Raw genomic sequence first — 20,918 nt, 5'->3', positions numbered from 1 at the left:
CTCGCACAGAACAAGGCTGCCAGGCTGATAGAGCCTCCCCAAGAGCCATTTCCAGGAATGCCTTATTCTCCTGTACTGGAAGGAGGCAGGTTTGTTCTGATCAGGTTTTGCTCAGCCTCCTGACCCATCTGCCTGCAGGGCACCACGGTGACAGCTGCCAGGCTGAGCCACTCCACAGGGTGACAGCACTTTCTCCCATTTTCACCCCAGCCTCCTGCCACAACCCTTCACATCCATCAGGGCAGGAGCACACACTGAGGAAGGCAGCAGCAGACTGGGGCTGTTGTGTCTTACAGGAGGGCTCATTGCTCCTGTGGATATTGCTGCAGTTCACAAAAGGGCTTGCTAACACCATTTTCCCCTTGCCCAACAGCAGCAAGACAAGGTGCTGCTTTCTTTAGATCACAGAAACGCTGGCTCCAGGAGACCTCCTTGTATCAGTAAGGCAGGAGGGAGGAGCCAGCAAATTATTTTGAGGTGTGTCTCATTGTGCTTATAACATCCTGCTACCTGCAGGGCACACCTGGCAAGCTCAGCCCCCACACTATGCATTAGTTTCAGGTACCTGGGCAGGTGGGCGAGGCTGATACAGGACTAGTGATTGACGTGTTCCTTGTTATGGTGAATTAACAGCAGGCAGCAGACATGAGATAGCCACCAGCACCAATTCCAGCATCCTCACAGCTGCAGCCACACTCTGGCTGTGCCTGTGGCAGAGGGAGCTGATGGAGCCCTCCCTCCCCTGTTCCGCCAGATCTCCAACTGCAGGAGCACAGCAAATGACTCAGTTGAGATTTTCTCCTGGGAAATAACTTGTTTTGTACAGGAGTAACTCAGACAGCTGTGAGGAAAGCCTAAGACACCCCACAGCTCACCTTCAGACTTTGGTGAAGTCTCCATCCCTTCTGATCTGAAGGCTTCAGAGCAGGGTAACTTTACACAGGTATGAGAACTCTCCCAAGGAGGTATCTCTCATCCTTTGTAAGAGCTACAATGTCATACAGCACATTAAGTCTGTGCCCTCTCCCAACTCAGATCCCTGGTTTTACTAAAATAAGAAAACATTATATACTCACTAATAGCAACGATCGCCTGTGTACAAATGGCTGTAAAGCTCTGTTCTGCTTTACAGAACAGAGGTGATTATGTAGCAGGTGAAATCTGCTACATAATCCTGATGAGACCCACAGCACCTGCTATTGATGCTATATGAGACCCCTACCCTGCTATTTGGGGCGAAAAACCCCATTTTTTTACTTATTCACTGGCCAGTACTGCAAGGCATTTTAACAGATGGACAACAATTGTGATCCTCAGCAAATGCCTGCCTGAGGCCATGGTTCAGTCTAGGCCTGGAGGTCTGTTTGTAATGCCAAGGACCTTTCTCCAGACCTGCCATCTCATCCTTCTGACTTCCTACTTTCCCATCTGCAACACACAATGAGAAAGGATCAGGGTTTAGTCAGAACCCTGTGGTGCTCCTCAGGACATAATCCTACTGTCTCTGATCATCAGCTTTGTGTGAGACAGTTACAAATTCTTCATTTGTACTTGTTAAAATATTCAGGCTTCCCCTACCTGAACACGATGTGAACAAATCTGCTCAGATACATAATTGAACAGTACTAGAGAAGCTGCACTGCCACCTCTAACAATTAAGTCCAGGAAATCAAAGATGGACAAAAGGAATTACTCAGTGCTTGGTCCCATGCTTTTCCTTCCATGCAATGTGAGCAGAGCCAAGCTGAGCCTCACAGCTGGCCACATGTACAAGGGTTAAACCAGATGACCTTGCAAGGTCCCTTCTAAATAAAAGTACTCGATGATCTACCCTTAAAATGACCCAACTCAGAAGATTCATGTCATTTAAGATGTTCAGAAGTATTTACAGGCAGAGGCTGTGGTTTTTAAATAAAAGTTTAATTCCTTCATCAGGTCTTAACTTTAAACACAAATGCTGCTGAAAATCCTCCCAGCACTGCTCTGATGTCCTGGCCTTTGGCTCTCAGAGCAGCAGCAGGATGGCAGCAGGGGCTCCCATACAGGAGGTGGGATCACGGACTCTCAGGAGAGCTCAGTGCAGGATGCAAAGCAAAGAAGCAAGAGATGCACAGTTTCCAGACAAACACCAATTCTTATACAAAAAGAAAAGCTCTACACTAATAGAAGTGTTAATGTTGCCACAGGACAGGAGTTTAGGAAGGGAGAGAAGTCTTCAGTAAAAGGCACAACTAAAGAAGTACTTCCCTAGATTTTAACCACATCTTTCAGTTAGTTCCACTTATACCCCAGCCCCCAGCCTCTCAAAGCCATGCTGGTTACTGTAGAAAGTAATTTCAAGTTCCTTCTTTTCCCTTTTTCCCTTCCTCCAGCTCAAAAACAAATAAAAAAAGGAGTGCTTATTAAAAAAAAAACAAACAAAAAACCAAAACAAAAGAAAACCAGAATAAAACAGTTTGGTCTATAAACCGTAAGAGTTCAAGAGAGACTTAGCAGTTTACCTTACGATTGTCTGGTACATTTTCAAAGTATTCAAGTTTCAGATGATACTTATTACATCCAAGAGCCTCAGCCAGCTCTAGTTTTGGTATTTTTCTTTCAGGCACTTTGTGGCCTGTCAGTTGGTGTTAAATCTGCAGTTCTCCCAGTATTATGTATCACCAGCCACTTCAACCCATTGCCATGAACACTCCTGGCAAGCATCAGACCCACTCCAAGGGCTCCTTCAGGTTCTGCTGTCCTGCAGCCTGCAGTGCTCCTTGGCTTTTAAGGTATTTTGCAAGAAGCAAGGCTTTCAAGGAAAGGCAGACAGTGAGCAGGACAATGTGTCAGTAACTTCCAGGCTAACAGGACTGTAACAGGCATTGAGTGAGAGGCTGAGCCAACTGGACACAAGGCTGTTGTGTTTCAGGTCACCCAAGCATCTGAGCAGGCACTTGCTAGATGCAACAACCTTGCTGCTGTTGGACAGAGGCTCTGTTTACTACTGTACTGATAAAAAAAAAGAGTTGGGGGTTGCACAGCAGGTCAAGGTGCAGCTGCAGCACATGACAGCAGTGCTCTAGATAGCTAGCAAGGCTAACAGGAAGCTGAGAAATTGAGAAGCTGGTTTTAGCCTGCACTAGAAACCAAAGCACACAACCACCACAAGTTCTCTATGTCAGAGCTTTTGGAAAAGAACACTTGTCCAGGATGCACCTTCCCCACTAAGCTAGCACAGCACTGCACAGACTCTGCTCTCACCCTCACTTTGCTGTGTAGTGCACTAAAGGGCATTTAATTTCATCAACAATTAAGAGAAATTCAAGTTTGCAAGCTACACTGATCTCCTTTTATGGGAGGAAGCTGTAGCAGAACCACTCCCATGGTGTCTCCCAGGGCTTCACAAGGGTCAAGCTTGGCCAAGACACAAGCCTTCCCCAGCACTCTCCAAGTGTCAGGTACAGAGTGGTAAGACAGCCAGCAGTCTCTTGGGCTCTTGCTGTAGATCCAGATCAACATGTCCTAGGGAGCTCTACTTCCCAAACAATTTAGGATGCACATGCCAGATCATCTAACCCTGCCCACAGACAAACCCTCTCCCTCCCCCCCTCAAAATAATTGTGGCAATTAGCCATGTGTCAGTCCTGCTCTCCACAGACCTGCAGAATTGAGTCAGTGCTACTGATCAGCTCCATGCACAGGGCTGCTGGTGGAGTTGGCTGTTATAAAGATGAGCTTTCCCCCTCCAGCCTCCCAGTGTTGGGAACAGAGCCAGTAAGCCTGACTTAAGCAGGAGATGTGGAGAACTGCACTGGAACAAGCAGAGTCTTCTACTGAACTTTACAACAAGCTGAACAACTTTTGGTTTTAAAAAAAAAAGCCATACAAGCAGCAGCTGACATCTGTTGTTATAAAGGGACATGGCTGAATAGGTAGGAAACAGATTCCCCATTATGAGTCCTCCTGATGGCCTCTGCAAGGATCATGGAGATGTCAATCACCTGCAAGGGAAGAAAGATGCATCAGTGCCATTGAGAAAAGGCATCGAGCCTGAAAGAACTGCTGGGAAGTCAGGGACAATCTAAAGAATAAACTCATCACCCACATTTGAACAGGCCAGAGGCAGATAAATTACTTCTACACAGGATTAGGATTTAATTACATCTAAGCCTGAAGATACCTCACAAATAGCACTACAAATATTCTAGTTGGTCTGTCAGAATTACAGTCTACTGTTGCCTTGCTTTGCTCAGACTCCCTAGACTCAATCTGTTTACCACAGGACTCTCTTATTCACCTTGTGCAGAGAAGTTAGGGCAGTCTAAATCAAGATGAAATCACTTCCCTTGAGCCAAGAGGTTTTACCACTGCTGCCAGCAGTCTGAGAGATGAAGCTGCTGTGCTGCAGCTCAGCTCCTGGGCGCTGTGCTGGCTCCATCTGGTGGGGTCAGAAAGGTAGCAGGAGGGAAAGCTGAGTCTCAGCCAAATCCCAGCTCTGAATCCCCACAGCTAAAGCATTTCAATATATGTAGTCTAGTAAAAATCCCTATATTCATGGTGCATTGAGGAAACCAAGGGAAAATTGTATTTAATATTTTTTTTTAATCTTCTAGATAGCTTGTCTCTGAAGGGAAGAAAAAATGAACAAGCTGCAGCTGCAGAGTAAAGCCTGAGACTTGTGACAAATCCTTTAGCTCTGTGCTCCTCAACATCAGACACCAGTGTGTAAATGTGAGGTATTAAAGGAGAGCCTGGAAAAATGCTCCACTGCAATTTTTGGCTACAGCTACTTACACAGAGGTTGCCAGTTTAACATTTTGCCTACACCAGCTGCTGTGTGGAGCCTGAAAACAAGGTGAAGCACCAAAAATGTTCTAGAGGTTGCAGGAGTATCATTCATAAGTTAGTGCTGAAAGAAATGCAACCCAACAGCAGCTAGCAATCAGCTTATAACATATTTCCAAAAGCAGCTTAAAAATCACTGCAGCTTCAACCAGTTCAGCTGCCCTCTCACCAGCAGCCCAGCAGTGGGGAAGCCTCTACACCCACACCACAGCACTGGCTGAGTGTGAGCAGTGCCAGAACTTCTCCACATGCTTGTGTCCTAAACATTGGTGCTGTGAAGCCAAGGCCCTTCTGGAATTCAATCTGGCAAAGGACGTCAGGGACAGGAAGAATGTTTTCCTTTTGTTATTGATGTATTTGGAAAAACCTATGAAAAATGTGGATCTGCTTCTGAAGGGAAGAGGGACCCTGGTGACAGAGGATGCACAGAGGGCAGTTAGTGAGCACCATCTTTGCATCAGCCTGCACTGACAAGCAGCAGACCTGGGTAAGGGAATGTTGGAAGGAAGACTCTTCCTTAGGGAGGAGTGGGTTAGAGGACACTTGGGCAGACTTGATATCCACAAGTCCATGGGCCCTGATGGGACACATTCATGAGTACTGAGAGAGCTGGGAGACATCAGAGCCAGGCACTCATCATCAGCTCTGAAAGCTCCTGCAGATCAGAAGAGGTGCCCTGAGGACTGGGAGAAAGCAAATACAACCCAGAACTACTGCCAGTCACAGCCTCACATCAATCCCTGGGCAGGTGACAGAGCACTTCATTCTGGAGGCCATCTCTGTGCACAAGGGTGACAAAAACATGATCAGGAACAGTCAGCATGGATTCACCAAGGCAAATCATGCTTCACCAACCTGATCACCTATGAGGAAGCAACTGCCTGGATGGGTGAGAACAGTGCATATTGTCAAATTCAGCAAGGCTGCTGACACTGTCTGTCATGAAATCCTCACAGGCAAAACTCAGAAGTGTACACTGGATGAGTGGATTGAGAACTGGCTGAGCAGCAAATTCAGGGGCTCATTATCAGCTTTTAGTTTTCATATGGATGGCAGAGGCTGGGCATAAAGTGACAGATACACAACAAAGCTGTCAGCACCAACATCAGAAGCTCCTGTCTACCTCTGTTTCAGCACTGCACATCAGCACACCACCCCTCCAGAGGCCACACATCCAACTACTTGCCTACATTGTGGCCCCATTAAATCAGACACCTGATCTAGGTAAAACAAGCCCTGAAAAAAATCCTTTATGAACTGTTTGAGATGAGCTGTAACAGAAGCTGCTTTATATCAGTGTAACATGACTGTTACCCCACAGCAATAGGGCCAAGAAAAAAAGGCAATACCAATGACAGTACCAACAGAACCCCTGTCAGCACTACACAGTATTGTGGGATTTTCACCCCTAACAGGTGAAGAAACAGGGTTACCACCCCCCAGGAGTGCCAGAAAATAGATGCTCACCTGGATTTTAGGGCACTGCTTCATCTTGTCCTCCTGGGGTATTGTGTTTGTGACTACAACTGCCTCAAAACAGGCATTGTTGATGCGGGAAATTGCTGGCCCAGAAAAGATCCCATGAGTTAAGATGGCATAAACTTTGGTGGCTCCAGCTGACACAAGCCTGCAAGGGGGAGTAAAGGACAAGGATGAGTAATTCTCAACAAATATTAAGATGACATAAGAGCAGGGCACATGGTAAGCATGACTGGAGACAGCCCCATGTGCTAGGAACACGTTACCTTTGATTCCCACACTCTACTGACTTGGGGAAAAAAAGAAGTTTTACAAGTACCATGAAATCCACTACAGGCAAAGCACACACTGAAAAAACCCCTTTGTTCTTAGCTCTGGAATATTTGGAACAGATCATACAAACAACCTTCTGTAATTTTTGCTTACACAAGGTAGCAGATATTTAATACTGTGTTAATACTTTAATACTGTATTTAATACAGTATGAAATACTGTGCTAATTTTTAATACTGTATTTTACAGTTTATATGTTACTGCTTGTAGTGTAAAGGCATGAATGATATCAAAGTTTGAAGAGCTTATTTCTAATACAAAACCAGCTGATGGACCAGACAACAACACTTTTTACCTGGCTTGGTCAGTGATGGTCCATTTTCAACACAGGGGAAAAAAGAGGCGCTATGGTCTTCTACCTATTCCCACTAAAAGCACTTTTAATGATATTTTCCTTATTTTGTATGACATGAATAATCAAGAAACTGCATGAGTCTACTGCAAGAATTTGTACCGGGTTTTTTTTTCTTATTTTGTATGACATGAATAATCAAGAAACTGCATGAGTCTTGTGAAACTTGTCATGCAAATAATCTCCATAACCCATTACACGGTGCTCCCCAAGAGCAGGCTCCTGGTTAGGAGGGCAGCAGGCAGCCCCACTCACTTGTCTGCAGCGTGGCAGATGGTGCCACACGTGTCTGCCATGTCATCCACCAGGATGGCCACTCTGTCCTTGACGTCCCCCACCAGCACCATGCGATCCACCTCGTTGGCCTTCTTGCGCTCCTTGTGGATGAGGGCAAAGTCCACGTTCAGCCGGTCTGCAATGGAGGTCACTCTGAGGAGAGAGCAGGTCCCAAACAGCACTTAACTCACACTGCAGCTTCGGGCAAAGCTCCTTCCATATCAAACACACTGCACTAAGAGGAGCTGTCACCACATCTGCTACTGCTCCCAAGCAATTAATAGAAGGCACTCTGCCACCTCAGTTTCCCTTCGAGCAGTTAAACTGCAACCTCTGATCTAATCTCTCTCAGTGACTGCAAACAGATCTCATCTTTCATCATGACCACTGTAAACTAATTTGCATTTAAGCTGAAAACAAATCTTAACCAGCAAGGTCAGCAAACTTGAAGCGATCCAAACACTTGGAAAGTTGTCATCTCTGTAACACTGCACTGGAAAGGCTTAAGTTGTGCTATGACAGGGCTTTACTGTCACTCCTGTAAGCACTCAGTCATCATGCACACAAGCACTGGCACAGATTGTGGCAGGATTACACATGCAGGAAATTCAAATACACCACCTCACATTTATTTCCATTAAAGGGACTGCAGAGCAACCTTGCTAGAGGGATCTTATCTTTATATATTGATACTGATGAACAGTAAAGTTTAAAAGTGGAAGGAGTAAAACACACATGCCCCCCTAAGAAACTTTTCACTTGAGGTAAGCAGACTCTTAGCCCCACTAGATCAGACTTAACATCCTGGTGGTCCTACACAACTGTTAGACTAAACTGAAGCATTTTGCTTTGCAGATCTCCACAAAATACTGCACCAGCCAAGATTGACACATTACAGAATAAGAGGCTTTTGAGCAGATTTTTTCAAGAGTCAGATTATATCTGGCTGGTTTGGCACTTCATATACTGTGTTATGCAACAAGCTACAGAAATAGCTGAATGTACAGGAGGTCTTGCCCAATCCATGGACCACAGCAGAGCTACAGAAGACATGCAGTGACCTCCACTGTGTCTCTTGGCTGTCTGTAACACATCACTTCAGACATTCTGAGGCATGTGAATCACATCAGCACCCACCAACATTTTGGTGTGACAGCCCTGGATTAAAGAATACATCTGTGTCCCTCTACTGTTCACATGTAGCCCTCAGACAGAAGCACCAAGGAACAGCCTAGTTTCTCCCAAAAAGCCTCTGAGAACATTCTGGGCTGCCCACAAACTGGCATGTTTGTCTGCAGGGAGATGGGAGATTGTAAGGCTATCAAAATAGAAATGTGCTATGGCATATGCTGCTGCTTTTTGGAAAGGAACCATCTATCTTCCTTGTTCTCAGGGAAGATGAAGAGAGGCAGCAGGCTTAAATCACAGCTAGATATTCAAATCCAAGGTAATAAAGTAAGAAAATACCTCAAGAGACTAAGTTTAATTCTGCAAAGAAAGCAGCCTGGATAAAAATGTATCATTAATCATCAACACTAAGCTTGCCTTGGCATAGGGGTGTAGGCTACACTATTTCCTCCTTCAGTTGGCATAAACACCCTTGTACAAATTGGTTTACTCCAAGGGAGGTAGCTCTTGTGCAATTGCTACCTATGCAGTTGTGATTCTAGAAGCTATTAAATGCTCCATGTAGCCCAAGAAACCTTCTAAACATTCCCTAGGAAGAATACCTGACCACTCTTCACCAGCTGTCCCAGACTGCCTGAGAGATGGCACACTGAAAGAAGGAAATTTTTATGTTTTAAAAATAGTCTCAAGTATTCTTAGGAATTGAGGTAGACACAGAAGCAGCATCTCAAGCTACCAGTCTGACAGCTCACCTCTTGGCTCCACCAGCATCTGGTGAAACAATGGTGCAGTTCTTCCACTCTGGAATATTCTCTTTGATCCATTTCAGTACAGCAGGCTCAGCATATAAATTATCAACAGGGATGTCAAAAAAACCCTGCAAGGAAGACAACAGGAACAGATGTACCTGAAAGCCCCATTCCAGAAACAGTAGTAGGAAGCCTTCTGTATCATCAGGCATGCAATCATCACCTTTCCACAGCTTTCAGCTTTCCTTTTTACTTCCCTTGATGTAAGGGCAGTAGTCTTTGGGATACACAGAATAGTAATGGAAGAAGTCTTCAGAGCCAGAAATAGTTCAGCAGCATAAATAACACTTTATATTTAACACCCCCACAAAATGAAACTAGTTCTGTCCTGGGGGCTGCAGAAAGCCTGCAGCAAATGCACTCATTTCCAGAGCAGCTGGCTGCCTGTTTACAGTCAGTCTTTAAAGCTCATTACCCAAACTGTTCACATCTACAAAACAGGCTTGAGTAACATCTGTCTTTAAAGTAATGCAGCTGGTTCATAACTTTACAGTGACCCTGCAGACTTCTCCAAATCTCATAGGTCACCAAATAGCAGAATTTAACTCTGGAGTAAACAGACAGCTACTCCTGAGGAATGCTTCAAGGTACAGGGTAACAGACCCTTCTCCCCATCATTCCTTCTGTGCTCAGCAACACAGCAGCCCCAGCCAGCTGCTGGAAGCACATGTGCACAAATGATCCCATTAAATCCCATCCCTGCTGCTGGTGCAAGGTCAGCCCTTTCAGCCACACCAATTCCAAGCCCCGTAGGAAGAGGGACCCCCTTGGGCTCAGTTATTTCATGCTCTGAGAGCCTTCTCAGCTGGGCCCCTATAGATTTTTTTCATCTGAGACAGTATTTCTGGGCAAATCATACTGAAGTGTGAATGACTGCACTTCCAAGTGTTAAAACAACAGCCAGCCCACTTACTTCAGCAGGCCGTAGCTCCCTTACCCTGTGCAGCAATACAACAGACATCCTTCCCTCTGCCACACCCCTCTCAGCTGCACTGAGTTGGTTTCTTGGTCTTGAGCACTTGCTCAAGGTGGAGAAAAAACAAAATCAAACTGAGTTTGCAGCCTCTCCTCTCCCTGGCAAATATTCCTGCCAGCTTTCTTGCACAGCCCAATCAAGACTTTAGTTGCTCTGTGAGATACTTTGTTCATAAGCCAACAAAGGCTATGAATGATTTTCAATTCACTACGAGCTTGGGAGAGAACCAAGGCCAGCCTGTGTGGGAGGGTGGCACTGAATGGATACAAATGGGATTGCCCATCTTTGCCAGAGGCAGGCTACCAGATCACTGTCCTGGTCAACCAAACCCACAAATGCAGCTGTGCCAGGACACCTGAGGGCAGAACTAACTGCTCACCTCTCCAAGACAACACACTAGGTATCAGAAATACTGCTCAGAATTTAAAGACACTCTCAATTTCGCATTCCTCCAAGGTCTAGTGAAGAACAAACAGTGTCACTGTGTGGCAACAAAGCTGCAGTGATCCTTTACTAGCTCATTTACACAAGACTCAGTCTGATGAAGAACTATACTTTCATTTACAGGTTAACCTGTCACCCACCTACCCACCCAGTCCCAAATTCCCAACTCTTGATCACTGCAGTATCTCCAAAAAGCAGATGACTGGAGAGCTGGCAAAGAAGCCAAGAGGCTCAGACTGGAACAGGTCAAGCCCCTTCCTGAGTTTTGCTCCTACCTGAATCTGAGATGCATGCAGGTCCATGGTGATGATGTGATCTGCTCCTGCCACAGACAGCATGTTTGCAACCAGCTTGGCAGAGATTGGAGCTCGACTCTGGTACAGGAGAAAAAAAAGACAGTACAAGACAAGTTCAACTCCTTCATCAAGATGTCAGCCTTCTGCTTCCAGGCAGTGATTCACAAGCAGTTACTAAAAGCAGCACTCATTAACATTGCATCTTCTCATCAGCTAGTGATTAGACTTTAGTATATTTTCAAGAAGAACTAGATCTTTATGAAGAGATCATTTTGCAGTCTAATGTCTCAAAGTTTAACAAACTGAAGAGAGGTTGGATATTCAGAGGAGGTGACAAAACTTCATTTAAATCCTCTCCAGCAGCCAGGACTTTCAAGGTGTGCCTTTAACTTCCCTGCAGAAACCTTCCCCACATCCCTTACCTTGTCCTTTTTGTCCTGCCGGGCGTAAGGGAAGCAGGGGATGACAGCTGTGACTCTGCTGGCTGAGGCAATCTTGCAGGCATTTATCATGATGAGGAGCTCCATCAGATTGTCATTGATTTCCCCACAGCCACTCTGCACAATGTAGACATCCTCCCCACGAACACTCTCGCCTATTTCCACGCTGCAAACATCACAAGAGAGTTGGAGCCAAACACAAATTAAAGCCCAGCCATTACCTGTGCCTGCAGAGCAACCAAGGCCCTGCATCCCCGAGGTGCTGTGGGTGACAGTGCCATGTAATCAAGGCTGTTAACAGCAACACTGCTGTTTATTTGCTCAGTGGCTATTTTACAGCACTCACTCATCAGATTTAATAGTCTAGCCAGTAAAGCTAAAAGCACTCAGCCTGTACTCTTGATCTCAACACAAGCTGAGCATGTAAACACCCCAGAGAAGGCCTTGTTCCCCTGCAATCACAAGCACAGCCACCTCTAAAAGCAGCAGTGCACAAAGGAGCAAGGGCCCTGGCCAGCCACCAGCCAGAGTGGGGTCAAGCTGCTACCAGAGCAACCCTGCAGCCAATTATCAGATTGAGACTCATAACAGCCATTCAGGGCTCCAGCAGAGAAGCACTCCAGCCTTTCACTCTGGAAAGGCTTCTGGGGTTAATTTTCTCCTGGATGCAGTGCACGCTAATCCCTGCTGATGAAGGGCCTGAACACAAGCCAAAGGTCCTGTTTGCCAGCAGCAAAATGCCAGCTCCAGTGCATGTATGGAGACACCTGCACCACAAAGAGTAGGAAAGAAACCACTTCAGTTATAGAGCCCCTCAGGGTAGAGCTCTAATTCTAATATTTCCTTCCCTGATCTTTCTGATCTCTTCTTTAACTTTTTCTGATGACTGTTGTCTACTTATATCTTACTGCTCAATATCCATCAACGAGCTGCTGCCATCTTTACTGCTCACTGACTTACAGGATGCATCCATCTCTTGTGGAGAGCTTCTGTCAATGAGAACTCTGCTGGGGAACTGGCTGATTATCAGCAGTTAGCATAAAAGTATCATCTCCAATATTGGGGTGATTTAAGATATTTATTGTACAAAAAAAGTCTATGAATTATTCTGTTGAAAGTCTTACTCTTCTGGGAAAGCACCTGCTGTCAGTTTATTGGGGTAAATAATATTTTTTAAGTCTTCAAGTCACATTACCTGCTGACATGGGAACCTGCTGGCCAGCCAGCTAAATGGGTAAGAGCAATTAATAAGGAACAATGAGAACAGTGCAAGGGCTGTAAATCAAACAGAACTTTTTATAACTCCTCTACAACTCTCTGTACTACCTCTGAGCTTTCACAATCGATATCCATGGCAAGAGAACCATAATACTGTATGCCACATGTACATCATGGATTTTTCAGGGGAAAAAAATGTGCTTCCAGAAGGAGTGGGTTGGAGCAATCAAGGTTCTTTATATTATACTCTTGGTTTATACAGGGTTAGGGTATTCTCTAAAGCAAGCTTAAGGAGCTCTGAACAAGTTTAAACCTCCTTTTTAGCTTTACGTGGGATGGCAGCAAGATTTTTAAAGCATAGCTACATAAACCAAGGCGAACATTAGGTTTCAAAGCCGGAGGGAAGCAGACTGCGTGACTGCAAATGCACCGTGGGATGCACGGAGGTGTGAGCCTCCTCTCTCTCCTTAAGAATTCCAGCAATACTTTATAAGACTCTGAAGCTCCTCAGCGAAGTTTAAAGGTACCAGCTACACGCTAAACATAAAATTATCAAGCCTCAAGTCATCAGAGTTTAGATTTAAGCATGAAAAGCCTAATCAGTGTAGGTGCAACTCCGAGATGTGCAGTTCCATCAGCTCTCGGCTTCGGGGTGGAGGGGGCAAGGTTCGGGTGGCGAATTGCACCGCTCCAACACTGCCACAGCGGCCAGGGCACACAAATCCTGCCAGCACAGGAGCCCCGCGGGGCCCCGGGTGCTGAGGGAGCCCCAAAGGCGGCGGTGGGAGCCCCAAAGGCGGCGGGGGGGGGGAGCCCGCGTGCGGCCCGCGCCGTGAGGCGGGGGCCGCTAGAGGCACGGCCCGGCCCGCACATGGTTCCCGGGGCGCACCGCGGCCCCGCCTCGTCCCGCACCGAGGGCCGGCTGTGCCCGGGGAGACGGGAGCGATGCACCCGAGGGTTCCAGGGCAGCAGGCGCGCGGCGGGAGCGCTCCGGGGAGGTCTCCGAGCGCAGCTCCGCAGCCGGGCCCGTCCACACGGCCCCCCGAACTACAACCCCCATCGCCCCCCGCGCGCAGGCCGCGTGGTACCCAGGGCCGCAGCGCCGCGAGGCCTGCCGGGAGCTGTAGTGCGGCCGCGCCCCGCCCCGCCTCACCATGTCTCCTGGTTGCTGAACTTCTTGGTGACCACCTTGCCCAGCTCCAGGCCCAGGCGGTCGGCGATCTTCTGGGACAGGTCCTGGTGCGAGCTACCGCTGAAGATCTTGATGTTGGGCATGGCGGCGGCTGCGGCACCGGCGCCCTTTTTCTCGCCCTCCTCGTCGCTCCGCCACGCAGCGCCCGCGGCTGCCGCGCGGGGACCCGCCCGCCTCCTGCGAGGACGCGGCACGGTGGGTACAGGTCACACCAGTCGCCTCTACGCCGCCATCTTACCCTTTCCCGCCTACCGCGCCGACCCTTTATAGCCTCTCCGCGCCGGGGACACGCCCCCAATCGCTTTCCATTGGCTGTGCCGCAGAAGGGGGCGGAGTTCCGCTAACCCGCGCTGCAGTAGTAGGCGTGGCTTGTCCCGTCCCCTTCCCCTTGAGGGCGAGGAGAGGCGCGCGCGGCCCCCAGCTGGGGGCGGGGCCTAGGTCAAGAGGCGGCCAACGATTGGTCGCTATGTGGCAACCTGCGCTGCGATTGGCCAGAGCGGCGGCGGGCCGAGCGCGCGGCCGGGCGTGTCCCACGTGTCCGCGCGGGTGCAGCCGCCCCCCGGCGGCCATGATGGCGCCCCCCGCGCCGGGGGAAGGCTCCGGGCCAGGACCCCGCTGCCGCCTCACGGCGCCGCCACCGCCGCCCCCGCCCCGCCACCGCCGCCCCTCCGCCGCCAGCCGGGCCCCACCGCGCCGCCGCCACCGTTACCTCAGCATGCCGGCCTGCCCGCGCCCGCCGCGTCCGTCCCCGCCGCCCTGCGCGGCGCTGCGCGGAGCTGGCGTCACCCGGCGGGCCGCGTGTGAGGCGGTACCGGCTGACACCGGGTGGCACCGGGCCCGCTGCGGCACCGCCGAGCCCCGCGACAGGGTGCTGGCCCTGCCCTTCAAGGGCTGCTCTGATTTGGGTCAGGGCTGCAGCCCGCCTGGCGGCTGATTAATTCCTGAGGGGCTTTTATGTTTACAGTCAGGATTTTGTACCCAATTTCATACCAAATTATATATTTATATCTATATATATATACATATAGATATATAAGATAGATACATATATGTGTATCTCTGTATCTTAATAATATATATAATGATATATGTAACTAACTATAGGCTAACACCAAATCAGTCTTCTGTGAATTATCTGTATGTGACTGCATTATGCACCTTAATTTATCTTTGGTGAAAATAAACATTGTGCTTAAGGGGTTTTAACCTTTAAACCTGGATTGTTAACCTTTAAACCTGGATATAATTGAATCATAGAATATGCTGGGTTGTCAGGGAATCACAAAGTCCTGACTCCTGGACCTGCACAGGACACCCCCAGGAATCCCACCAAAGTTATTTTTATAGTGTTTTATTGTCATTCTAAATTTCTGATCCGGTCTCCGGTTATTAATAGGCCAATATAGTCTTGTCCTTTTTCTAAGACTTAATTATCTCAAATTACCTTTCACTACTTTGAAGGAAATGATACTCAAGTTTTAGCTTGTATACATTATTATAACCCCCTTCCAAATAAAAAGACCCTGTGTTTCATTACAGGAAATGCAGGAATTGATAAATGCTCGCATTTCTGTGTTTCTGTCAGACACACAACACCAGCAAGTCCAGGATAATGATGAGACCAAGCCAGGGACTCTTCACTCCCTGTCTGTGCTTGTTGTTTCCCCACAAAGTGAAGGAGGAAGATTGACACATTTATATAAACATACAAAAATATAAATAACCCACGGCTTCTTCAGTATTTTTATGCAATTGTATAATTCCTGCTCATATTACCTGAATTTCTGAGAGGCAATAAACTTCTGCAGTGGATTTGACATTGATTTGCTTCCAGTCCTTGAGAATTCAACCAGAAGAAATCATCCACAATCAAGGGGGATGGAGCTGGCCGTGTTTTCTTCATTTTCTTAAACTCCCCTGGCCCCAAATGCTGCTGCCACTCTCCCCAAAGACCCATGAATTAATAACAGCAATACCATGCTTGGAGGAGGTTTTCCAGAACACTTTGTACAGTGTCATTAAATTTGGAATTCATCTGCATAAAAATAGATATCGATTCCCATGCTTTGCATGGATGGAACTGGAATATTAATACTGGCAATTTTGATTATTTTCTGGTGTAGCTGCAGCAGTTTTGAGATGCTGTGACAGACAACAAATGCAGGGAATGGGGAAGGAAGAACACAACCTTTTGCTTCTAATTTGTTGCTAATCGTTGTTGCTTATCTTAGCAAAGAACATTCATCTTAACAAACAAAATTAATCTTACCAGTGAAGAAAACTCTACTGGGGAGTGGCTACCTGATGGTTCAAGTGATGGGATTTGAGGCTACCTCCCAGTTTTCCAGCAGACACATTTTGGCCCCAAATCCACATCCCTGCAGCCATTTATTGCTACCTCCAGGTCTAAGGCACACCTTGGATTTTGAAGTATTTGCTTAAACCTCTTGTTTTAAATTCCATTTAATTGAATACAGAATGAGAATTTTCTGTGCCCAAGCACAGAAACAGAAACTTCTCAGTTTATTTGTGAACCAGACAGTGGGGCCCTGAGACTCAAGGCAGCAGAGGGTGTATTTAAACATGCAAATTCTGCCTCTCATTAATGAGCCCTGCCTGGGCTTCCCTCCACAGGACTTTGGAAGCAGCTTTCCTATCAGGATCCTCCTGGCATCACAGAGATGTGATTTGGGGGAGTGAAAAATTGGACAAAAAAAAAAAAATTAAATCCTTAATCCTAAAACCAAAAAAGAAAGAAAAAAAAATGTAATTAAATCCTTAATCCTAAAACCAGGAACTAGCAACCTGCTCTGTGTAAAATCAAAGATATTTTTTCCCTTTCTGAGCTGGCAGCCAGGTGTGTTTTCACACCCACTTGCTCCCCTCCTGTTTGAGCCTCCACGGAGCCTTTGTAGATTAGCCAGGGCTTTGTTCCTGAGGACAAAAGTCCACCTCCATAACGACTCCCCGAGCTCTGGGAACAGGATAACCTCGGGGATTTGCTTAAGGAGAAGCTCTTAATGCACCAGAGTCTGAGTTAAACAAAAGCAGAACTCGCTCGGGAGGTTCCTGAGCCACTGCTGGTCTAGAGCAGGGTGCTTTGCCATGCAGGGACAAGGAGGAGCAGCTTTGAAGAGTGAGAGGTTTATCTGGTTCTTGGGATTTAAGGAGACACTCTGCTTGCATCCCTTGAAAACCAAACCGAACTGGCTTGGGAGTCAGGATTGCTGTCAAAGGATGCTCAGGGAAATGGTCACAGATCATGGAAAAATGCACCGGAGTGTCTCAGCTCTGGTGTGGATGCCCTTATTCACCCCAAAGCACCTCTTTGCAGCTGGTGAGCCTCATTCTGAAAGCAAAATACGAGAAATTGAATTATTTCCTTTCAATCGAAAGGATTTTATTTAATTTGCCAGTGGTTTACAGTAGGGACAAGCACAAGCTGGCCTGGACAAGCAGAAAGGACAAGCTCATAGCCTGAGGTGCTGTGTTCCATCAAGTTCTGCAAATTGTGAATTAAATTAGCGTCCAACTGAGGAGAGCCTGAAAACACACAAACAGCCAAAAAAAATCTTTACTTACCTGATTCGGAGGAGGTGCAATTAATCAGAAATACCTTTGTGTGTCACAAGCTGAGAACGAAATTCCCAGGAAGTTTCCAGCAGCACATTAACAGCATCACATTTCATGGCGACATCAATCAAGACAAGTAGCCCTCGTCCCCCTCTTGGCACTTTCCTGCATACAATTGCCACTCAATTACCACCAGCCACTAATCAAGAGCACATTTTCATGCAAAAATCCCGTGGCTGAGGGTTGTTATTTCTTTCTATTGCCTTGTGACTTCAGTTCCTCACAGCCAGCTCTGTTAATGAATGGCACTTGATGGAAATTACACCGGGCTCTGCCCTCTTGCCTTGGTGGCTGGAAAAATTGCAGGTCAAAAAAAAAAAAAAGTAAAGAAAAGTAGAGGTAGAGAAAAGGTGGGAAGATGGATAAGAAAGTAGAGATGAGAAAAAAAAAATAATGCCAAAAAGTTGGAAGGCTGAAAAGTCGAGGCTAAAAAGGGGAGGGAGATTGAAAATTGATGCCAAAAAGGTGAAAGACTGACATGAGGGCAGGTGGAAATGGGGAAATTTAGGAATAGTGCTCACCCTTAGCACTGTAAATATTCCCAGAGTTACTCAGGACATCCCTGCACCACACCCACCAAGGAAAAGCACACCGTTTATCAGAAAAAGTGAAAATTCTGGGCAATAAATGATATTGCCAAGTCTCCACTAGAACCAATACAGACATAGAGATCGTTTTTAAATGATCCTGACTGGTTCCCTTTGTGTTCCTGCTCTTTCCACTCAGCGTTCTTACTGTGCCTTTTTAAGCAGCCCAGGTAAAAGTATGAGGAATGAGGCCTTTTGCCTTGGGAAGAGGTGAATATTCATTAGATTTAGGAGTATTTCCAAGGTGCTTTTTGAAAGTGGGGTTTAGGAAAGCATTTTAAGGTGTCCTGACCCAGAGCATGTCCCCATCCCTTTCATCTTCTCAGCTTTAGAGGGGCAGCACTGGAATTCCTGCCACTTTGGGCATGGTGTGTTTGCTTTTTAATAACTTTTGCTTTTTAATAATTTTAATATTGCAGCTGCAGGAAGCCCCCTCCATCCATTCTGTGAGTAGGGGACAGGTGACAGCCAGGGACACCATCTCAGTGGCCTGGGGGGTTCTGCAGCAGCTGCAGTGGGATGAGGTGTCTGCTCCATGGAATTGTATAACATGACACAAAACCTCTGGAAAAATTTCCAAATATATACACTAAACCAGACAGTTTTTGTGTATATCAGGTATGTTTGGGTGCTGTAAATAGGCTGACATGACTTTGCTCCCTGGCAGACTTCTCCCACGTGCACAGAAGTCCATGGGTGTCCTGCCCAGCCCCACTGTGACTGCCCACGAGAGGAATTTGTTGGGATATTTCACACAGGAATCCAGGATTTGTTGGGATATTTCACACAGCAATCCAGACATTCTGCTTTAAATGAGGATAACATTTAGACATTACTCACTTCCATTTGACTGTCAGCTCCCCTGGGCACGATGAAAGCAGCAGTGGGTCCCAGCTATTCTGCTGTTGTATCTGGGGCTCCTGCAAGTCCTGTGTAGTGCTGCCAAGACCTTGGAGAGGGTGGAAATCCCGACAGGAGAATGTGGCTGCTCTGCCATGGGGATTAGAGTTCAAAGTGCTCTCAGCCATGTGCCCAGTTGCTGTCTCCAGCTGACAATGGCCAGCAAAGTTCATGGAGACACAAAACCTGTCTTGGGACTGCTGCTTGAGGCCTGCTGGTTTCCCAGCCCCTGCCTTTGATACTTTAACCCCTGACAAACAGGTAGGGGGGTTGAACATCAGCTGGCAAAGCAGCACCACACAGCTGGACAGATAAGGCACTAGCAAGCAAAGCAAAACAGGGAATTCATCCCCTGCCTCCCATGGCAGGCAGGTGCTCCAGGCAGGCAGGGCTCCATCGATTACTTGGGGAGACAAACCCAGAATGTTCCCCCTTCCTCCTTCTCCCCAGCTCTGTGTGCTGAGGGTGATGCCATCAGGTCTGGGGTGTCCCTGGGCTCAGCTGGGATCAGCTGTGCTGGCTGTGCCCCCCAGCTCCTCTCTGGTGAGAGTGAGGAGCAGGACAGGCCCTGGCTGTGAGCAAGCCCTGCGCAGGGAGAGCTCAAACACCCCTGGGTTATCAGCACAAAACCAAACCCAGCCCCCCAGCAGCTGCTGTGAGGAAAATTAACTCTAGCCCAGCCAAAACCAGCACACCAGGTGCTCTGCTGGTCTCCTGAGCATTAGAGGGATCAGCAATGGCCCAAATTTTGTTCCTTTTCTGTCCATGGTCACTGATAGAGCCTTGGTGAGAACTCCTTGAGAGCAGACATAGATTAGGGGAGATTAAGGCAGGGAGCAGACTGTGGGGATGCAGGGACATCAGATGGCCAGGAGTGCATGCTGTGGCTGGGTCCAGGAGCTGGGAAGGTCCTGGAGGAAATCTGCACCAGCTGTGGGGCTACAGCAGAACACTCAGGGGAAGGCAATGTGAGAAGGGCAGGTACTGCTGGTTTGCTGTGAGGAGGTGCTGAAGGGCAGCAAACACAACCTGCCACTCTCAGGCAGATTGCTCTGGTGGGAGGGGATGCAGAAAAATTGGTTTATCACACAGTGTTTTAACTTTGACTTCCTGGGGCACAGTGGGTTTGAGGTGAAGAACTGTTGGTGCTAAATGAGAACCAGGCAGTCTGCAGAGAGATGGGCAGTGAGACAGCAACTAGATTTGGAGGGAAAAATCCACTTTTCTCTGTACTGTGTAACTGAGATGCATTTTTTAAAAATAGCTGTGATTCAGAACCATTAACAAGAACGTTTTACCTGGATCATTTCCTTTGGCAGCATTTACAAGTCCCCAACAAGAGCAGGGACTGGACCTTCGAGAGGAATACAGCAATGTCATCCTGCAGGGAATGTACCAGTCCAGCTCCTCTCCTCTCAGAGGGACATCTGGCTGCTCCTGGATAACATTCCTGTACAAATAACCCATTCTGGTGTGTGCTTCTTGCCCTCTAGATGGTACCAAGCACCGAGTCTGAAATCGCTGATTTCACTGCCTGCTGTCAATAACACTGTCAGGCTCTGGGGGTTGTTAGAAAACCTCTTGGCTTTTCCGTGCTTTTGATCCATATCCAGCTTTATAAATAGGTGGGTTTTGTGCCATTCAGTGTCACTGTTAGTTCAGCATGGGAAAGGGTGTGATGCAGATTAAAATAACCAGCCTGGAGGCACAGAGAGCTGTGTGAGTCTCAAGTGCTGCCGCCTTTGCTTTAGACAACACGTTCAACCCCCATCTAGAGAATGACCCAGTTCCTAAAGGGGCTTTTTTTGGGTTGGATCCTTATTAGACTTGGCTTTAATAACTCCTGGAGGCTTTGGGGTGTAGAGAGTGAACACACATCAACACCTCCCTCCCTGATAAACAGAGAGCAGTTCATGGTGCCAGGCAAAGACGTGAAGACTGGATATTGTCTGTAGCTAGGAAATTGTTTGTCTGGATCTGAATTCTCCTCTGGTCTGGCATTCTGCCTTGCTGGGCTTTCCCTGCAGA

The 20,918-nt window shown here is 47.4% G+C and overlaps 1 protein-coding gene across 1 annotated transcript; it reads right to left on the bottom strand.

Moving 5' to 3' along the window:
* Nucleotides 1-1,904: 1,904 nt before the first annotated feature.
* PRPS1 (phosphoribosyl pyrophosphate synthetase 1) lies at nucleotides 1,905-14,627 on the bottom strand. Its single transcript, XM_005484551.4, has 8 exons — nucleotides 14,480-14,627; nucleotides 13,732-13,947; nucleotides 11,343-11,526; nucleotides 10,900-10,998; nucleotides 9,148-9,272; nucleotides 7,247-7,420; nucleotides 6,295-6,454; nucleotides 1,905-3,983 (listed from the first exon to the last, which is right to left on the bottom strand). Exons 1-8 carry the CDS (start codon nucleotides 14,485-14,487, stop codon nucleotides 3,891-3,893), a joined length of 1,059 nt encoding a protein of 352 aa, XP_005484608.2. The 5' UTR covers nucleotides 14,488-14,627; the 3' UTR covers nucleotides 1,905-3,890.
* Between the last annotated feature and the right edge of the window lie 6,291 nt (nucleotides 14,628-20,918).

This window comes from Zonotrichia albicollis, chromosome 14 (assembly GCF_047830755.1).
Source record: "Zonotrichia albicollis isolate bZonAlb1 chromosome 14, bZonAlb1.hap1, whole genome shotgun sequence".
NCBI lineage: Eukaryota > Metazoa > Chordata > Aves > Passeriformes > Passerellidae > Zonotrichia > Zonotrichia albicollis.
The sequence above is the reverse complement of the archived record's forward strand: the minus strand, read 5'-3'. Positions and strand labels throughout refer to the sequence as shown.